Genomic DNA, 18,998 nt, shown 5'->3' with positions numbered 1-18,998 from the left:
CCCCTCCCGCCAGCGGATCCGTTCCCCGGCCCCCCGGAGCCGGGGGGGGGGCAGGGTGCAGCGGGGGCCTCCGTGAGCACGCTGGGGCCGCACCGCCCCCCCCAGGCATAAAGGCGGGAGCTGCCTGCGTGGCCGCGGGGAGATCCGCCTGGGATGGGGGGTTTCTTTCCAAATCTGCCTCCGCCGGGTCGGGAGAAGCCGCTCACCCAGCCCCGGGGCCGCCCCGGCCACCRGGAGACACCGCAGAGCGGGGCTGGCAGCACCCCCAGCTGCCCATTTCGGGTCCATCGGGGGGGGGGGGATGATACTCCGGCACCGTAACCGGCTGTGGTTCCCTTCCAGGTCTCCGGAGCCGGCTGGGAGAGGTYGGAGCAGCGCCGGCACCTGCCGACTTCCCTAGGAGCTGAGGTACCCGGAGCGCCGGGAGGCGCGGACCAGAGCGGAGCGGGCTGTCGTCCCCCCTTCCCACCTCCGAGCAAGATCCGGGAGCCGGCGGAGCCTCCCGGTGCCGGTCACAGCCCGTAACGGCACGTTTTCCCACCGTGCCCTGACCCGGATGCCTGGGACTGGCCRTTCCCCAAAGCCGGATGAGACCAGACGAGCTGGTCTCCTCGGAGCAGGGTGGGACGAGGGCACCCGGGGCTCCCTAAATCCCCGCTCTCCTCCTCCTCGAGGGTTGGTGCTGCGGGGGGAGCCTGGACACTCCCCCCCCGCGTGGGGACTCGGGGTTAGCRGCTCCAGGCCCCGCACCAAGGGCACCGGGCTGCTTCCAGCTCCCGGCGGGATCGCGCTGAGCCCAGCTGCAGGTGAGCAGCCAGGTCCTGCCGGGAGCAGCGGGAAGCAGGCCAAGGCCAAGCAGGAAACGAGATGCAAATTTTTAACGGGCGGGAGGAATTAACAACCCGCTGGAGCCGTCCATGCCAGGCCAGGTACGGCGGGAGGGAGACGGCTGAAAGCGGAGGACTGGGGTCCTCGCAGCCGGACCAGGGCTCGTGGTGCCATTGGGGGACACGGAGCAGGAGCGGTCGGCTGGGGAAGCTAACAGCCGGGGTGTTTCCGTGCTCCCTCGCAGGACGCTTGGGTCCATCCGCCCTCCCCATGGAGCAGGAAGAGCCCTGCGTCGTGGAGCTCCATGACTCGGACGACACGGAGATCGTCCGCAGAGTCTACATCGGTGAGGACGGGGCAAAGCAACGCGGGAGGCCTGGGCGCAAGGGCACCCTGGGCAGCCCGGGAGAGACGGAGGGGAGAAGGGAGGGCGACCAAGCCTGCGGTGGGGCTGGAAGGGAGACGTCCGTGGGGATGATTTGGGCCTAGCTCGAGGCCAGAAGGTCCCAGCTCTGGGTTTCAGCCCCCTTCCCCGGCCTCTCTCTGCCCCGCAGCCGATGACGGCATCGTGAGCGACTGCGAAGACGAGGTCCTGCAGCACGAAATCATCCAGACCGTCATCCCGCACAGCCCGCTGGCCCCCAAGGCCAAGAAGAGAGCGCCGCAGCAAGGCGACAGAGCCCGGCCCCGGGCGCCGGCCGACGGCTCGGGCTGCGTGGCGGACGGGGCGGCCCCGGGCTACGGCGAGGAGGAGCAGGAGGGAGGCGGGGGGCCGCCGGGCCGGCACCGGGGAGCCCGCCAGCGCCCCTTCATCTGCAACGAGTGCGGGAAGAGCTTCAGCCACTGGTCGAAGCTGCTGCGGCACCAGCGGACTCACACCGGGGAGCGGCCCAGCACGTGCGGGGAGTGCGGGAAGAGCTTCAGCCAGAACTCGCACCTCGTGCAGCACCGCCGGACGCACACCGGGGAGAAGCCGTACCGCTGCGGGGACTGCGGGAAGAGCTTCAGCTGGAGTTCGAACCTCATCCAGCACCAGCGCATCCACACCGGGGAGAAGCCGTACACCTGCGGGCAGTGCGGGAAGAGCTTCACCCAGAGCAAGAACCTCATCAAACACCAGCGCACCCACTCGGGCGCCCGGCCCCACCGCTGCGGCCAGTGCGGCCGCGGCTTCGCCCAGAGCACCAACCTGCTCAAGCACCAGCGGGTGCACGCCGCCCGGAGCCAGCCGCCCCCCTGCCCCGACTGCGGCCAGAGCTGCCGCGACGGCGCCGAGCTCGAACGCCACCGGGCCCAGGCCCACGGGCACGAGCCCTACATCTGCGTGGAGTGCGGGGAGAGCTTCTCCAAGAGCGCCACGCTCAACCGCCACAAGCGGGTCCACAAGCCCCTCTTCGTGCACTGAGCTAGGGGGCTCGGGGGGCAGCTGTGGGCTGGCTGACCGTGGGGCTGGCCGGGCTGTGAGCAGGTGGGACCTTGGACCATCTCGTGGCCAGGATGCCACCGAGAGTCGTACCAGCACCGGCCACGAACCCGAGCTGCGGTACTGGCAGCCACCAAACGCCGCCTGGTCCGTCAGCAGCGGGAACGAAGGTCCACGGTGCTCCTTGTGGCCCTGCCCCGGCCAGACACAGGCCRAGCGCGGCCACCCCAGCGCTCTCGCCGCGGCCCAAGCCTTGGAACGCGAGACCTCAGCGAACCCGTAGGGGTTGGACCCTATAGATGTATATAGCACAGCGGGGGGAGGGGGCCAGAGGGGGAACGTGTAAGGTAGAAGCCATACTACGCTGCGAGGCAGCCACCTAGTTGAGGGGAGCCAGCGCGTGGGGCGGGCAGCGCCGCCTGGCCGGGCGGTTGGACGTGGCGTGCGGCTGGACGGTGCCTCGGCTGTAGAATAAAGTATTTCTGTTTGGGGGAACGTGGATTATTTTGTGCCTGAGGCGCCTCCGAAGGGAAGAGCCCAGATCCGCTCGCGCGAGGGCGGTGGGGAGAGCGCCGTGCTGGGTTTTAAGGCAGCTGGGGCCCTACCCAGTTCTTACCTTGGTGCAGAGAGCAGCGAGAGAGGCCAGGGCCAGCCCACAGATCTCGGGGGTCCCCGCTGCGGGAGCGGGGAGAGCCTGATTCCTCGGATAAGGCTGATCTGKATCGCGTGATCTTTCAGGCTGGAGCAGGCCCCTTTTTTGCCTGGCAGGACTCCGCTTTGGGAGGAGTCCCGGGATGTTTCCCCCCCTTCACGCGCCTCTCCACCCCTGCCCAGTCCTACCTCCCGCTGGCTGCGGCAGGCTGAATTCCTGCCCTTGAAACCTTCCCACTTCGAGAAGCACCAGATGCCGCCCGGGGCTGTTCCCTGCATCTCTAATTTATTCCATACACCGGCAGCGACGTGCTGCTTACAAAAAGGGAAGGGTTTGGCTGGTGCTTTGCTTCCGGGCACCGCACGTGCGTAAGAGTCAACAGCAGAGCCCTGCCGAGCTCGGAGAGGAGCGCTGGGGAAGGGGGGACCGGATGGTCTGCGCCCCAGCAGCTTTCTTCAGCAGCTCTGCTCCCATCCCAGCAGCGATGCCGACGAAGGCGGCCCCTGAGGTCGAAGGCTATGCCTTCGTCGTCACGCCCTGCGCGGCCCCCAGGGCCGTRAGCTGCTGGATCTTCTGGCTCATCATTTCCACCACGGCTGCAGAAAGACAAGGCACCCAGGCAGTGAGGGGGGGGTGCTGCTCAGGGGCCTCCCCAGAGCGAGGACCCGCAGCGGGGCATGGGGAGATGGGCCCTTACCCTGCTTCATGGCGTGTTTCTCCTGCAGCGCGGGCTGGATTTTCTCCATCTGTTTGGTCAGGAAGTCGATTTTCCGCTTGAAAAAGTCTCGAGCGTCGTCCGCCGTCTGAGGGAATAAAGGACAGCASAGAGCTCCAGGTACAAAGTTCCTGCTACCCTCTGGCTACGGACAATTCYGTTTACGATCTGCTGCAGAAACACAGCTGCTTCTAAGCCAGACTAAGATCCCTGCCCAACAGCACTCAGTAACATTGCTCCTGGGGAGGGAGCCCAACCGAGGCAGGGCTGTAGTCCCCTCCCAGGGGCCAGCAGCTTGCTTTCACCGCTCCGGCTCTGCTGTACACGCTCACGGTAAGCCCCAGGCATGCACACGCGCACCCCTTACCTTCTCCACGTAGTAGCCTGTTCCTACATCTATCAGCACGTGCTCAACGTCTGAGAGCTTCCCGGGGACGTACATCTGGCATGGGGGGGAGTCAAGGGAAAGTGGGGAACCAAGACAACTAAGCAGCTGGGAGCAAAGTGTCTCTGCCCAGTGGAGCTGGGAACCGAGGTCCGGCAACCTCGGCACGGTCACCACCACGGACCGATGCACAGGCCTAGCACAAAGAAGCAGTGTGCGGGTCAAAAGCAACAAGGTCAAAAATCTGTCAGCCCCAGCTCGGCCCCTGGCCAGAGAGGAAGGAAACATCCAGGGGCCCTTGCTCTGAGAGGAACGAGGAGTGTCCAGCACCTTCCCAGGAGGCAGGAGAGGCTGTATCCCTCCTGAAGCGAGCACAAGCAAGCAAAACATTCCCCCAAATCCCTCGATCCTGGAAGCTGACATTCCCGTGTCCTCACTAGCAAAAGAAGAGTTAACTTCAGAGGACTAGCAGGGCTAGTAAAGGATACAGAGCTGGTGAGCGGGACCAGCAAGTCCTTCCCTGCAGAAAATAAAGCAGAAACACATGTTTGAGTGCTCAAATACATCAGCTGATTGCCCACGGTGCAGTGAGGGGAGCACAGAGCAGCAGCACGCTGCCAAACAGCCAGGTACCATGTTACAAGCGCATCCGGCCTCTCTACAYGCCCCGCGTGCCAAGGACACTGCTGAACACCTAGGCTCCTAACAGGGAAGGAGGCACCAGAGAAACAAGCGCCTAGTCCAAGGGCATAAACTGACACAGGGCAGAGGAGTCTGGGCTCAGCTGTYCACTCAAAGCACAGGGTTATTTTTCCCACCCTCAGGGAAGAAGGAGCTGTCCCGGGCAGCAGCCAGGACTGACAAGGCTGAGTAGGGCACTATCAGCCTCTCCAGAAGCTGCTCAGGCAGCCCAGCAAATGCCCCCAGGGACCTGGCACRGCCACGCAGCGCCAGGGCGAAGGGATCTCGCTTACCCTCATTGCTTTTGTTGAGTACGTTGAGGCAGTCCTTGGCTTCCACGTACTTGGTCTGCACCACTTTGAGCTGGGCGATAGAGGATGAGAGGAACTCCACCTCCTGGCGAGAGAGCGCAAGCCCATGAGCACCCCTTAGCTATAGAAGAGGTACTGGCACAGTAGAGACGTCCCCAGCCAAGCAGCAAGTGGGGAAGAACAGGGCTGGGCCACCTCACCTGGTCCGGCTCAGCCTCATCGTCCCCCTCCGGGCCACCCAGCTCYCCCCGGCACTAGTCCCATGGCACAACCTAATCTCACCCTGCCAACCCCATCGCCTGGCCCAGTCTGCTCCCACACATCACCCCTCGCCCCCCGACCACCCAGTCCCCAAGGCCTGGTCCAGCCCCACCGTGTCACCCCCTAACCCGGTCTGGCCCAGCCCCACTTGGACAACCTGAGTTCCCACAGCTCGGCCCAGCCTGGCCCCACACGTCACCTCTCAAGTCACCCAGCCCCTACAGCCCGGTCCAACCCGGCCCCACACGCGGCCTCCCGCTTCCCAGAGCCCCCACCGGGCCTGGGCTCGTGTCCCATCCCTCCCCCCCGCCATTTCGGCCCCCTCCGACGGCCCGGCTGGGCCTCCCCCGGCCCGGCCCGGCGCCCCCAGCCCCCTGGCCCTGTCTCCCGCCCGCGGAGCCCGCCCCCGGCGCGGCCCACCTGGTCGAGCTGGCTCTTGAGCACCTCCAGCTGCGGCAGCGACAGCTCCGCCACATTCACCTGCTGCGCCATCTTGCGCCGCCCGCGCCGCTCTAGCACCAGCCCCCCCCGGCCTCTCGCTGGTGCCGCCCGCGCCGCTCTAGCGCCGGCCCGCGCCTCTCGCTGGTGCCGCCCGCCGCGGGGCCGCGGCTCCCCCTGGCGGACGGCGGGGGCAGCACCGCGCCCCCCTCCCCCGGGCAGGGGGCACCCCGGGGCGGCGCTCCCCTGCAGGGCGGGGGGAATCTGGGGTGCYCCCCCATTCCAAGGGCATGGGGGCATTTCCCGCTGCCAAGGGGCAGGCRGAGGGACTCTTAGTGCAGGGCTCCAGCTTCCAAGGAAAAGGGGGTCCCCAACTGCCCCCCCCCCAGTCCTAGGCAGGGGCTCCCAAGGTGGTGCCCCCCCCCAAGGGAAACGGGGTCCAAGGGGGTCTGCCCCCAAAAGGAGGGCATGGGGACAGCCAGGGGTGCCCCTCCATGAGGGCAGGGGATGCCCACCTGGGAGAGAGCCAAGGCAGAGCAGAGGCAGGGGAAGGSGTGGGGGGCAGGCTGGGGGGGAGGTGGGGGCGAGCATGGTCTGAGCAAGCACACGGGGACCAGCTCTAACTGCACCAGCTTTATTGTCTCAGAACATACAGCGACTGTATCATATAAAATCCACTTTAAAATAAGTTAAGATCCAAGAACAGGAGTCACACGCGTACCCCCCCCCMCCCCACCCCAGCTGGCCCTTGTGCAAACGCTGCAAGTTTCAAACAGCTTCAGCAGCAACCAGCCATCTCCGTGGAGGGGGAGCCCCTAGGGCCCGCGACCAGAGGGCACGGAGATGGGCTGGAGTCAAGAGGCGGTGGCCGAGKCAGCGCTGAGCCCTCCCTGGAGGCACACGGGCAGGCCGTAGGCGACGGGGGCAGCCCCGATGAGGTGCTTGAGCTTGGGAGCGTGGCGGGCCTGGGCGACGTAGCGCAGGAGCGGGGCACCCGAGCCGGCCTTCAGCCAGCCCTGGAGCAGAGCCTCGGCGTAGCGGTCGATGTCGCGGTCCGTCACATCCCACAGGTTGCCCAGGACGAGGGGGCTGGAAGGGAAGGAGGCGTTGCATCGGGGAGGGGGGGGGGTGCAGAGGGAAAAGGGGAGCCGCTGCATCGGGGCAAGAGCTGCGGCGACGCTTGCAAGGCGGGGAGGATCCGAGAAGGGGTGGCCGAGCTTCCCGAAGCCTCCCCTCCCTCCCCGCTTCCCGCCACACTCACCACCCGGCCATGATGTACTTGAGAACGATGCCGGAGCCCTCGAGGCTGCCGCGCAGGGCCAGCGCGGCGCTGCTGCAGCCGAAGAGCAGGGCCACGGCGCTGCACTCCAGCCTGGCKATGGACGGCCCGTCCAGGAAGCGGGCGCCTGCTCCGTGCCCGGCGTAGCTGCGGGGAGAAGCTCCAGGTGAGCAACCCGGGCAGTGAGGCTTTTTTTTTTTCCCTCCTCCTCCCCTCCAATTTCCACCTTCCCGGAGCTCAAAGCAGCCCGCGCCATCCCCGACGCTCACATGTAGAGATCGTGCTCCGAGAGCGCCGCCTGCATCTGCTCCTGGCTCGGGATGGCTCCGGTCACCCCGCTCCAGCTGGGCTCGCTGCGGGAGAAAGACGGCGAGGATGGCAGAGCGCYGAGAGCCTCTCTGCCTCCCTCCCCCGGGGAAGGGCACGCGCTCACCTCTCAAACCAGCCCCGGAAACGCTCCTCGGTGCCCGGGAGGTTGTTGTGCGGGTTGAGGATGTAGAAGGTGCTGGCGGGGTTCACGCCGCGGCTCAGCACGGACCCTGCCTGCTGCCGGAGCGGCGACACGAGACAAGTCGGTCCCAGCCCGGAGCGGAGCCCGCAGGCTCTCGAGCCCTGCGGTGCCRCAGAGCCAGCGAGGGCAGAGCCCCGGGCTGGGGCACGCGGTCCCCCGCGCTCTCACCTTCTGCGCCAAGGAATAGCTGAGCAGGAAGCGCAGGGAAGGGAGCCTGGTTACGGGCACGTCCCTCAGACACGCCATGCTCTCCCAGGGCAGCTTCTGCAGGTGCTGGGAGGAAGAGGAGGGGGTGAACAAGAGGCAGCAGACAGCCACACGGAGAGAAGCAGGAGGGGCAGGGACTCACCTTATCCAGCACCAGGACAAGGGAACCGCTGGCCTGCCTGGCACAAGCTTTCTGCTTCTCCAGAGCCTCCTGCAAGAGGAGCTGGGCCGCGTAGGGCTGAGCTGGGCAGAGCCCAAGGGCCAGGGTCTGCAGCTCTTGGGGGGCGAGGAGGGGAGAGGCGTTCAGCACGACCTGCAGCAGGAGAGAGGGGAGTGGGAACRCATAAGCGTCGACAGCATCGTGCCTTAGGTCAGCACGGGGAGCCAAGGCTGGGTTTGGCTGCCKGATGCAGGCGAGCCGGGGTCTCCCCGCGCACACCTTGAGGAGCGCCGCGTCCACGTCTGCCCAGCCGCACTTCTGGAGCTGGGAGCACAAGCTGGAGGCTTCCTCTGCCAGGCTGGGCTCCTGGCTGCCGGGGAGCAAGGCCCCCTTCCAGCAGCCCAGCACCCGCGTCTCCAGGGTCTCGATGAGGCTCTGCAAGAGGTCGCAGCRTCACAGGGCGGCCCGGGCATGGCAGCCCTCTCCAGGAGCTGTGCCAGGTGCCACCAGGCAGATCAGGGCAAGGGAAGTTTCTTCCTCACCTTCATTCTCCGGTCCAGCTCCGAGCGGCACAACCACCAGTCTCTCTTGTCCGTGCAGCTGCTGGACTCCTTCTGCTCCTTCTGGATGGCATCGAACTCGCTCAGCACCGAGCTCAGCGGGGCCTAGAAGAGGAACAGAGCTGTGACCCRAGCCCCAGACTTGCTCCCCGCAGCCAGGCTTGTCCCCTCTCCCATCCGTGCCCCCACCTTGGTGAGCGCGGTGGGGATCTGGATGGTCACTGGAGCGCTGCCCTTCTCCAGCCGCGTCAGCAGCAGCGTGTCCCCCACGGAGGCAGGCTGGAGGCTCACGAGGGTCAGCACACACACGGTCACCCCTGGGAACCAGAGCTGGAGCTTAAGACCAGCCAAGGGACGGTCCTAAGGCTGCACAGCCCTCCGGGGCTCAGCCCCAGACCGACGCAGAGCAGCGAGCTGCCCAGCCCCTGCTTTCGGCTCAGCCCTTACCGCTGGGGATCTGCTCCAGCTGCTCCCTGAAGCCGTCCTGCTCCCGAGGCCCCAGCCCCGTGGAGCTGAACTCAAAGAGGCCCTGGAGCTGAGCAAGGCGGTGGCTGCGCGCAGCGGYGCTCTCCTCCCGCAAGGAGAGTCCTTGGAGCTGCTCGGCCACATCAGCCGCCGACTTCTTTGCTTTGCTGGAGAGGGAAAGACAGTTGGGGGGAAAAAAAAAATCCACTCAAAATCACCTTTGCTGGGGCTCCAGCGGTTTTGGCAGACCCCGCTCCTGYGCAGCGGTGCTCCCAGGTTGAGAGCAGGGGAGGCCGAGAGGATTTTGCTCCGCAAAGGCAGCCAGGAAGGGCGGTGGGACTTACTGCAGTTTCCTATGGACTATGCTGAGCAGCTGGTGGCGGGTAGTGACCGAGACAGACTCCGACACCAGGTATGCGGTGGAGACGGGGTCCTGCTTGCCCAGGGACAGTGCCAGGAGCTGGCAGAGCTGGCTGTAGAGGGCACTGGGAGGACAGTGGCTGATGCAGTTGAAAGCAGCTTTCAGGAATTCACAGGCCATGTCCAGGGAAGAGACATCTGGAAGGGGCAAAGCAGCAGGAGTCGGCTCCTGCCGGAGGSCAGAGTGCCCGAGCCCTCTGCCAAAGCTCAGGGCAATGGGAAGCTACAAGGGGAGGTGAAGAAGGGCCAGGGCAGAGGTTTCCAGAGCCGCCTGCTTTAGGAGTTAGGAGGGGAGGGCACGAACGTGGGTTCCCCGGCACAGCCACGAGCTCCCAGCCCCAAACGAGCACCCCGCGCAGCAGCCCCTCRGTCTCGGTCGCTCACCGCCGGCCGTGGGCAGGGAGGAGGAGAGAGCCTCCAGGTGCAGGGGGTCCCCGCCGCCAGCCCTCCGCGTGGCCAGGATGTCCTCGCTGGCGTCTCGCCGCAGGACCTCACGCTCCCCGTCTGCGCCCTCCTGCCCGCGCCGGGGCGGCCGTCTGCTGCCTGCAGGGAGACGCGGAGGAGCCTGACTCCCGGAGCCAGCGGCAGGGACAGCCCAGCGCCCTGGAGATCTCCTCCAGGCAGCCGCTGGCATAGCTTGAAGGCTCCCTGCCCATCAACCCCCCCACCCGAGGCAGTCTTGCTCACCTGGGACTCCCTCCTCTTCCTCGGAGGCCCGCAAAACCTCAAAGCTGATCTCAAGCCCTTCCTCCACCTTCTCCTCTTCTTCGATGGTCCTCAGAAGCTCCCGCTCCTCCTCTGCTCTCCTGCCGGGAGCCCTGCGGGTCGTCCGCTCTCTCGTCTCCTCTGTGCCCCCAGCTCTGCGGGAACCTGCCCGTGTTCGCCGGGGTTGGGCGTTGCTGCTGCGGGAACTGTCCTCGGACGAGCTCGTCTGAGACCCCTCCRCGTCGGCGGCCGTGGATTTGGGGCGCGGGGCTCTCCGGGTGCGGCCTGTCGGCCGGGGAGTCTTGCGGCCGGGGCCCGGGGTTTTGCCAGCTGCCGGGGTGACSCCCGGTTTGGGATCCTCCGCATCACTATCGTCACTGAATGTCACCTAGAGCAGAGGGACACGGAAGCGTCAGCGCAGCAGCTTTGCTCCCCGGACTGCCAGCGCCTTTTCAGTGCTGTCCGCAGAGCGGAGACGGAGCTCCCTTCCCGCTCCGCAAGTTGATAGCCCTGAAAATCCGAAGGCTGCATCATCCTCCAGCCTCCACGTACGGCCGAGGCAGCAGAGACGACAGCTCCAAAGCTCCGGCTGAGGCTTGCAGGCTTGTTACCTGGCGCACCAGATGGGACCAGGATGACTGACAGCCTGCACCGCACTCAGAACCCTCCCAGCCTCAGAGCCTGCGCCCGCSGAGGGGGTGCAGGACTAAGCTGCAGGGATTTACAAAGAGCAGGATGGAAGCCACGAGGGGGAAAACAGCTTTTCAACAGCTTTTCTCCTCTGCAGGGCTTTCCCCGGGGAGCAGGGACGCAGCCCAGGGCGTCATGCTCAAGCCCTGTCCCTCCCCGCTTACCTTCAGGCGGGACTTGACTCTCCCCAAGGCTTTGGGGGCTTTCAGGAGCTGGGACTTGCCAGCCAGAGGGGAGGATTCGCTGAACACTGTGAAGGGAACCCTGGGGCCCGGGGCTGCCGCAGCAACCTGGGCACATGTCTTGGCAGGGGGACAGCGTCCCTGGTGCGGGGTGCAGGGCACCGTCACCGGCCGGATAACGATGGAGGGCACCTYGGTGTCCAAGTTGCCCAGAGCAAAGACATCGTCCGAGTCCGCCGCAGCCAGGGGCTTCGCTCTCTGGCTCTTCTTCGCCCTGGGCTTGGGCCCAGGTGCTGTCGCTGTCACCTTCTTGCTCTTACTCCTCTGGGGCAAAGCCTCGTCCRTCTTGAGCACCTTGGATTTAACCGATTCTTTGGGGTCTGTAGGAGTCAGCGGGGGCTGCCAGGCCCAAGCACTGGAGAAGACACTGGTCACCGAACCCCCGCGCTTGGTGGCCAGGCGGCAAATGGTGGTAACTGCTTTGGCAAGCAGCAGGGTGGCCCTGGAGACCTCCAGGCTGGGCAGATGAGGCCTCCGGGATGCCAGGAAGGTCAGGCCAGCTTCCAGGTGCTCCCACAGCTTCTCCTSGGGCTGGGGGCCAGCCAGGCTTTGAAAGGCCAGCGTGGCGTAGCCGGTGGCCATCAGATCGTCCAGCAGCTCCAGCGCAGGCAGGGCCCGGCCGGCCGCAGGGCCGCCCCACGGCTTGTCCCGCAGCACGGCGGCGAAGCGGGCGGCCACGGCAGCGCAGCGCTGCAGCGTGGCCTGGAGCAGGGCCAGCCCCTCGGCCGCGCTGCCCGCCACCAGCTCGCCCTGGGCGCAGGAGAGCAGCCAGCGGAGGCAGAGMGCCGAGAGGGTCAGGTCGGAGCACAGGGAGCAGGAGCACGTGGAAGGGTGGGCCAGGAAGCCCAGGCGTCTCCTCTGCTTGGGCTTCAGCTCCGGCGACGTGGTGAGAGCAGTGGCTTTTTCTGGCCCGCTCACCGTGGCCACAAACTCGAGCGCGGGGCCCTTCAGAAAGCCCTCCTCTTCCCTGGGGGTCTCCAAGCTGGGATCCCGCTGCTTTCTGCCCTCAGGCTTGCCCTTCCGGGGCAGGATCTTCATTCGTTCTGGCTGCTTCTCACTGGCTTCAAACTCTGCAGGCCGAGGRGGAAAAGCAGGTTAGTCCGACATCCTTCCCGCGCAGCTCTCCTGAACCGCGACACCGGCTCCTGCCGCGTCGCCTCTCCCAGGAGGGCTGCCGTGGGGGAGGGATGCRGGAAGCCAGGCTGGGATTTTCCAGTGCTCCCCCCCATCTTTCAACCCAACGCTTCTGCTCCCCAGGAGGAGCCCAGCTGGGCCTTTATCAGCTGCTGGAAGTTGCTTAATAGGCTGAAATGCAGTGGACCAAGTTTTTTGCCCAGCACCAAGCCCGCTTCCACATCTGGGCCAAGAGAAACAGCTGCTCCAGGAGCATCTGCACTGAGCAGATCTTTGATCCCCAAAAGCAGGCACAAGCAGCATCCCCGGCRCTGCCCAGGCTCAGGGTTCACGTCTTCCCCGTCTCCTTCCTTCCTTCGAGTCAGGAGGGGGAACTCACCCGTGCCRGATTCCAGGAGGAACAGGGCCTGCTGGAGGTCAGAGCGGCTCAGCTCCAGCTCGCTGCGCTGCAGCTCCAGCTGGGCCTTCAGCACCAGGAAGGCAGCGCACCTGGGGGGACACAGCACTCAGCCTCCCGACAGCCACGTCCCCCTCCGCGGCACTCCTCACCACGGTCACTCACCACCGAATCGCGTGCAGTTTCATTGCCAGCTTGACAGCCTCCAAGCAGAAGGCTTTGGCTTCGCACACCATCTCCACCCTGCTGAGGAGGGCCACAAGGTGCTCCGAGCAGGCCAGCAGGTCAGCCAACACTTGCCACTTCTGCAGCAGGTTTTCCCCTGCAAGGGAGGGCAAGCAGGTGACCAGCGACACCCTCCCCAGGGAGGCAGGCAAGGAGCAGAGTCCTTCCAAAAAAGCAGCTGCTTTTCAGTTCACACAAGCAAATAAAACTCACCATAATCCACAAACTGGACATCTGACATGGTCTTGTGAGAGCCCAGCACGTTGCTGCCCATCAGCAGAAGGATGATGCTGCGGAAGAACTTGTGGGCTTCAGTTAGAGCAGTCTCGGGCGTCCTCCACCCTGCACAAGAGTGGTTGTGGACATCAGCGCTCTGCCCAGCACGAGACCAAGTCACCTGTCCCAACCCCCAACGCAGCAGTGGRAAAGACTCCACTGCAAAGTGGGACTTTGCAGAGCCTGGCAGCCTCCAGCTTCTCCCCTCCTACCCCCAAAACAGGGTCTTGTTCACAGCCAATTTGGAGAAACCTAGAGGTCAATGTTTGCACAGAACCCCTGCAGCTTTTTCATCACTCTCACCGCAGGGTTTTTGACACATCCACTAGGCCCCCTGGCAACCCACCTTGAGCAAAGATCTGCTGCCTGAGCTCCAGYGAGAGGCGGGCAGCGGGAAGGCTCAGGTAGACGGCCGTTAGCTGAAGGACATGGGCTCTGAGCAGGTACCAGACCTTTGCGATCCTCTGCAGAGCTGGGTTCTGGAGCACTTCCAGCAGCAGGGCAAGGCCTTTCTCAATCTGGATGCAGAAGCAGAGATCAAGGGGAGGAGGAAAGCTGTCACCATTCAGGATGTCTCCATGTCCACCGCGGTGGGCTATGGTTGCTAGCGAGAAGTATTGAGGACTGCCAGAGAGCTGCTGAGCTTTCCCCTTGCTTGGACCCCACATCACAGGCAGAAAAGGGTTTAGCCCAGCCTCACACAACCAGGTCTCCCCAGCGTACCTGGTGGCTGGCACAGCAGAGCTGGCTGTGGAGCAGAAGGCACGTTTGCTTCAGCAGCAGGTAGGAATCGCTGCTGCTATCTGCCTTCTGCAAGCAGGACTCTGTCTCCTCTAGGAAGAGCTGGAAGGAGACACGACAGCGTGAGGACTGCTGCCTTGGGAGCACAGTCTTGTCCAGCTGCCCCGTACTTGCCTTGGCGTAGCTGGGACACTCCAGCTGGAAGAGCAGCTTGGTAACCTGGCACAAGGCACTGGCCATGCCCAGGCTGTCTCCGAGCACACTGCACAGCGACCTGACCAAGAGATAGCTCTCCACGGCCTGCAGAGGCTGGGGGCACAAAAAACAACGTGGTTATGCTTGGAGACAACCCCAGGGGGGATGCTACGTGCTTGTGGGGGCTGCTCTCCCTCCAGCTGTCTCCGCTACGCGGTCCAGCCAAGCCTGCGGCRGCCGTTACCTTGGCCATCAGTCGGTAGAGAGCTGCCATGAGGTGCAGGGAGGCCACGGTCTGCTCCAGGCTGCGCACCCTGGGGACTCCCTTCTTCTCCAGGAGCTGCTTCCACAAGGCAAAGGCGTCGTCCAGGCTCTGGCACTGAGCTAAGGACATGTCACWGGTTTGAGGAGCTTCTCCAGATAGACCAAACCACAGCTAAAACCACCGCCACCCCTTCCCACCTGGGCGCATGGGAATAACTGAGCAGGGAGGAAAGGCATCTCCAGCAATGCCTCCACCCCACAGGAATACRTTTCCCTGCTCTGCCATGGGGCAGACCCTGCAGATGGGCATCTCCCASCATGCACTTCCCTCCCCACATCAACCCCATTGCCACCCCATCCTCTGGCAGGGGAGCCTTGCTGGCTGAAGGGGCCACAAGAGACTCAAATCCACCACGTTCTCACCAGACTCTGCAGCCAGGTTGAAGGCGATGCCGTCGTACAGGAATTTGTCCTCCTGCAGCTTGTCTTCATAGTTGAGGTCATTAGGCTCAAAGTCATCCAGGTGCTTCTGCCCCTGAGCTTTGGCTCTCTGCTCTCTCTCTATGCCCTGCGGCAGGTTGGGAGGCAGCACCAACACATGTTAGGAGACACAGGCAGGGCTTCCAGCCCTTGGAGCCCCGCTAGGGCTGTGAGAAGGCTTCTGGTGGCCTCAAAGGGAGAGGGCTGAGCAGGGAAGAGCTGATGAGGGCAGCTTCCATAGGCAGTGCCTTCAGTCAGGAGGCACCAGGCTTGCCCACACCAGTTGGGCATAACAGAGAGCCCTGAAAGTGTAGGGGGGTGGTTCAGGAGGGTGGGGAGCTGCTCTTCCTCCTAACTGTTGAGTTTGGAGGAGATCCACACATTAGGCAGGTGCACAGAGTAGCTCTGGTGCCCTAGGATCACTGCAGCCTTTCCAGATCTGGGCCACCCATCAGCAGCTGCTGCAGCCCAGCYCAGCAGCCTGCAGCTCCCCTTCGTTGCCCTCACCTACCTCCTCCAGTTTGAGCTCCAGYGTGCAGATGTACAGCCAGAGCAAGGCCTGTGCTTGGTCATCGAGGAGCTCGTCCTGGTTCTGGGCAGTCCTGGGCACAGCCTCCAGCAGCCGCAAGGCCTCTCGGATCGAGTCCAGGGAGGAGCTGCCAGAGACGGGGATTAGAAACACAGCCTTGTGCACCCAAATATCATGGAGTATTTGAGGAGGAGAACTAGATATACCCCATGGCTTAAGACATACCTAGAACAGCAATAGCACCCCTAAACCTTTTAAATCCCTTGAGCACCCTCCTCAAAGGCTCTTTCGGGGCTCCCAGAGACACAGGACAGAGCCACGTTTGGCTGTAGCTCTCCCAGCACGCCTGTATCCACCCACCAGTCCGTGTGCGCCGCGTAGTCGTGGTAACACAAGACCTGGGCCAGCTCCACCAAGCCAAGAGCCCGCTCGTGCAGGCGGCCACTCTCCTCCGAGCAGATCTCCAGCAGGTCACAGATGACATTGTAGCGCTCCTGGCCCGTGTTGGCCCTCACGGTCTTGTAGGCCTTCAGCTCTTCGAAGAGCACGGCCACCAAGGTCCCGGCATCCARGTGGTGTCCCTCCAAGCCATCCTTCAGGGTCCTGGGATAACAGGTGCTGGTTAGGGGGYTCTGCCCAGCACTGCCCCACGTGCACAGAGCGCCCGGGTCTTGCCTTACCGCAGCCGTATCTCCTCGGCCCCCTGCTTCGTGGCTTCCGTTTTGACTCTAGCCCACAGAGAGATGGGCTCCGCCATCTGCTCACGGATCCCGTCCCGCAGGGCCGCCAGCCACTGGACGACGGACACCAGGGCGCTCTCGAACCGACCCAGCTTCCGGTAGCTCTCCACCTGCAGCCTGAAGCATCTGTGCAGCTGCGGGGAGAGCGCGAACAGCGTGGTAGGACCAGCTTCAGTGCCCCGCAGGGTTCCTTCTCCACCTCCCTTGGCGGGCTCAGYCCCAAGCTGCAGCCCCTCAGCTGGCTACTCACCCTTTCTGGGGGTATCTCTGGGTATTTATAGGCATCTGCCATCTCCAGCCTCCTGCAGAGGAGCTCCGAGAGGGAGGTGGCCTCCTCGTGAAGATTTTGGCTGTAGAAGATGTATGCCAGCTTAAACGTGCACGATGCTGTCAGAGAAAAATCTGAGTGTTAGAGGTGCTCTGGAGAGARGACATTGCCCTCTCCCCTCACCCAACGAGGACTTACACCCCCTGCCCTAACCCGACACGCTCTTTGCGGCTCAGAACCTGATGCTCTCCAAGCCGCCCGGGAGAAGGCGGATACTGAGCTGTGCCCCTCAGCTAGGGGCTTCAGACACGGGGAAGGGTCCCAGTCGCTGCCCTGGGTRCGGTGGGGCATTCGACCCACATCAGCGCCCAGAGCCCGGCTTTGGGCTCCCCTGCTGCCACRGGGACACTGACCGGTGACGTCGAGGTACTCGGCTCGCTCGTTCGCGGGGAGCCCCTCCAGCGCYGCCAGCATCCGCGCCACGGTGCGTCGGCAAACCCCCACGAGCCGCTCCAGGCCGGGCCACCCCGCCGCCTGCGCRACGGCCGCAGTTAGAGGGAGAGAAGCGCAACGGCGCCCGACCAGAGACCCCTCCGAGGGGCTTCAGGCCTTGGCCACGTTGCCGAAAGCCTTGGGGAACCCGGCCTGCCGCCCCGGAACGGGGAGGCTTCCCCCAGCCCTGCACTGGGGACCGTCCCACTCCGCTGCCGGTACCTGGGAGCCCTGGAAGGCATCGTACGCCACRCTGGTGAAGAGCTGGAGGCTGTGGTAGAGCAGCTGTTTCACCGCTAGCTGTTGTTTAATRCCGTCAGGAGGAATCTGCAGAGAGGAGGGAAGAGTTTTCTCGCGGACCTGAGCGCACCAGGGCACCGACGGTGGGTGCCGGAGAGGACAGAGATGCCGGCAGGGCCGCCCCACCGGAGCGGCGGACCGCTCAGCAAGCCCRGAGCACGGTCACCGTCCGTCCCACCGCTCGCAGACGAGTGGGACGCCCCGCGCCGGGCGGCCTCCCCGCTCCCGGCGGGAGCCTTACCTGCTCCAGCAGCCTGCGGAGGATGCAGCAATACCCCTCGGTGAAGGCGCAGAGGCCGAGAACGTCCTCCCGAGCGAAGGGCCTCCGCTCGCTCCTCTTCACGTACCCGCTGAGGGACGAGACGACGAGCTGGCAGCTCTCGGCCAGCACCCGGACAAACCGCTCTGAGACCCTCGCCACGGAGCCGAGAGCGGCGGCCGCTCGCGAGAGGGGCGGCCCCGCCTGGCCCGCGTCCTCGGCGAGCGCCCGGCTCAGCYGGACCCCGGCCTCCAGCAGAGCCAGCGGGTCGTTAAAGCACTTCGCTGAGCTACCAACTGCGCCCAGAAAGCCGCGGGCTTCCTTCGCGGCCTCCAGAGCCTCCCCGTAGCAGCCACCCTTGCAAAGACGCCGGCAGCGCTCCAAGCTGAGCTCGAAGAAGCACACGGACCGCTGCAGGCCCGACGGCTCCGCCGCGCCGCCTCCCTCCCGCAGGGCCGCGAGCAAGAGCCCGGCGAGCTGCCGGCCGAGGAAGGCCGCGTCGTCGGCACTGAGGGGCGCCCGCCGCGCTTCGAACATGACGGCAGCCGCAGCCGCCTGGCGAGCCGTCTGGGAGGTGAAGAAGGGCGGCTCCCGCGGCAGCAGGGCGGCCCCGTCGTCGTCCTCCAGCAGCGCCAGGAAGCGCAGGGCCCGCAAGCGAGCCGAAAGCGCGGCCCTGCTCTCGTCCGGCGCCCGGCCGGCTTCGGCCAGGGCGTCCGCCCCGTTCCACAGCACGCCGAAACCGCTCCTGGCGACGGCCGCGAAGTCCTCGGCGGGAGCCTCGCGGGGCCGGTACGTCAGCAGCCGGGCGCGGAGGAGGTCGGCCGCCTTCCAGCAGGCATCGCCGGCCCCCCGGGCGACCGCGTTCCTCAGCAGGTGGTAGAGGATCTTCTCCAGGTACAGAGGTGCCGGCCGGGGCGTAGCGGCGAYGTAGCCCCGGCAGGCGACCTCAGCCAGGGCCACGAGGCCGGCGGCGTGCGCGGCGCAGGCGCCGGGCTGCCCCAGCTGCTGGACGCAGGCTCGCAGGACTCTGTCGCACACGACGCTCTGCCGGGAGGGCTGGTTCGACGCGGCCGCGTCCTCCGGGGCGCTGGCGAGGCATCCCTGGAGACGAAGGGACCGTTAGAGCCCCGACGCATGCGGCCGAGGGCCTTCCTCGCTGCGGGATGGGGGGCACATCCCGGAGCCGGGGGTCGATCCCGCAGAGGGGCGGCCCCGAGCCTCACCGTCAGCTCCGAGAGCAGCGCCTCCGTCTCCTCCCGGCTGCACGTCCGCGCCGCGAAGTCGGCTCCCCTGAGGCGCATCATCTTGCTGCCGGCCCGCGACGCGGTGGGACGAGTCCGGCACGGGGGTCCCTGGGGGCTGCCCAGCRCCACCCGAGCTAAGAGGCAGCACGGAGCCCGCTGCCCCACTCCCCAGCCCCACACGTGCTTGTGGCCCCACTCCTCAAAGCCCTCCCTGGGCTTGCAGCCTCTCAGCCCCATTCCCAGCTCCTCCACAGACCTCAACCCCATTAAGACCCAGTCGTCGTCCCCCCGGGACGTACAGCCCCTCCCAGCCCCTCATCGGCTCCCAGACCCCCCAGCCCCACTCCCCAGCCCCATCTCAGGGCCTGCAGCCTCCCAGCCCCACTCCCAGGTGCCCCCAAACTACCTGTCAGCTCCCTCACAGGGGCTGCAGTGACACCAGCTCCCCTCCCAGCCCCCCAAGTGCTCCCCAGTCCCCTCCCAGGGCCTGCAGCCCCCCACCAACCTGACTCCCAGACCCC

At 65.5% G+C, this 18,998-nt stretch overlaps 3 protein-coding genes across 6 annotated transcripts; 1 reads left to right on the top strand and 2 right to left on the bottom strand.

Annotated features, from left to right (window-relative positions):
* Nucleotides 1-143: 143 nt before the first annotated feature.
* LOC146585716 (uncharacterized) lies at nt 144-2,289 on the top strand. 4 transcript variants are annotated; one of them, XM_085322449.1, is made up of 3 exons: nt 144-408; nt 1,073-1,174; nt 1,383-2,289. In XM_085322449.1, the coding sequence occupies exons 2-3, from the start codon at nt 1,099-1,101 to the stop codon at nt 2,231-2,233; spliced, it is 927 nt and encodes a 308-aa protein (XP_085178575.1). In that variant the 5' UTR covers nt 144-408; nt 1,073-1,098; the 3' UTR covers nt 2,234-2,289. The 4 variants fall into 4 exon arrangements, with proteins under 4 accessions (XP_085178575.1, XP_085178576.1, XP_085178574.1 ...); XM_085322450.1 differs by having other exon boundaries at nt 144-527; XM_085322448.1 differs by having other exon boundaries at nt 144-621.
* An 878-nt stretch (nt 2,290-3,167) lies between these two features.
* Nucleotides 3,168-5,784, bottom strand: PFDN5 (prefoldin subunit 5). Its single transcript, XM_085322452.1, has 6 exons — nt 5,677-5,784; nt 4,978-5,080; nt 4,492-4,523; nt 3,986-4,060; nt 3,601-3,706; nt 3,168-3,499 (listed from the first exon to the last, which is right to left on the bottom strand). Exons 1-6 carry the CDS (start codon nt 5,746-5,748, stop codon nt 3,420-3,422), a joined length of 468 nt encoding a protein of 155 aa, XP_085178578.1. The 5' UTR covers nt 5,749-5,784; the 3' UTR covers nt 3,168-3,419.
* A 652-nt stretch (nt 5,785-6,436) lies between these two features.
* ESPL1 (extra spindle pole bodies like 1, separase) lies at nt 6,437-18,744 on the bottom strand. Its single transcript, XM_085322453.1, has 30 exons — nt 18,457-18,744; nt 17,216-18,334; nt 16,897-17,001; nt 16,596-16,716; nt 16,165-16,301; nt 15,855-16,048; nt 15,535-15,777; nt 15,157-15,301; nt 14,589-14,733; nt 14,146-14,285; nt 13,881-14,015; nt 13,689-13,808; nt 13,312-13,483; nt 12,903-13,031; nt 12,630-12,786; nt 12,447-12,556; nt 10,856-12,003; nt 9,984-10,389; nt 9,681-9,839; nt 9,221-9,434; nt 8,859-9,043; nt 8,601-8,728; nt 8,394-8,516; nt 8,131-8,286; nt 7,834-8,004; nt 7,653-7,757; nt 7,407-7,519; nt 7,243-7,326; nt 6,956-7,120; nt 6,437-6,783 (listed from the first exon to the last, which is right to left on the bottom strand). The coding sequence occupies exons 1-30, from the start codon at nt 18,742-18,744 to the stop codon at nt 6,549-6,551; spliced, it is 6,852 nt and encodes a 2,283-aa protein (XP_085178579.1). The 3' UTR covers nt 6,437-6,548.
* Nucleotides 18,745-18,998: the final 254 nt, after the last annotated feature.

This window comes from Rhea americana, unplaced genomic scaffold (assembly GCF_003343005.1).
Source record: "Rhea americana isolate MKP2758 unplaced genomic scaffold, rheAme1 scaffold_770, whole genome shotgun sequence".
NCBI classification, from domain to species: domain Eukaryota; kingdom Metazoa; phylum Chordata; class Aves; order Rheiformes; family Rheidae; genus Rhea; species Rhea americana.
The sequence above is the reverse complement of the archived record's forward strand: the minus strand, read 5'-3'. Positions and strand labels throughout refer to the sequence as shown.

Coding starts and splice junctions, on each gene's coding strand:
- LOC146585716 (XM_085322448.1), top strand. CDS start 588: ATGAGACCAGACGAGCTGGTCTCCTCGGAGCAGG. Junction 622..1,072: donor GCTGGTCTCCTCGGAGCAGG/GTGGGACGAGGG, acceptor GCTCCCTCGCAG/GACGCTTGGGTCCATCCGCC. Junction 1,175..1,382: donor CGTCCGCAGAGTCTACATCG/GTGAGGACGGGG, acceptor TCTGCCCCGCAG/CCGATGACGGCATCGTGAGC.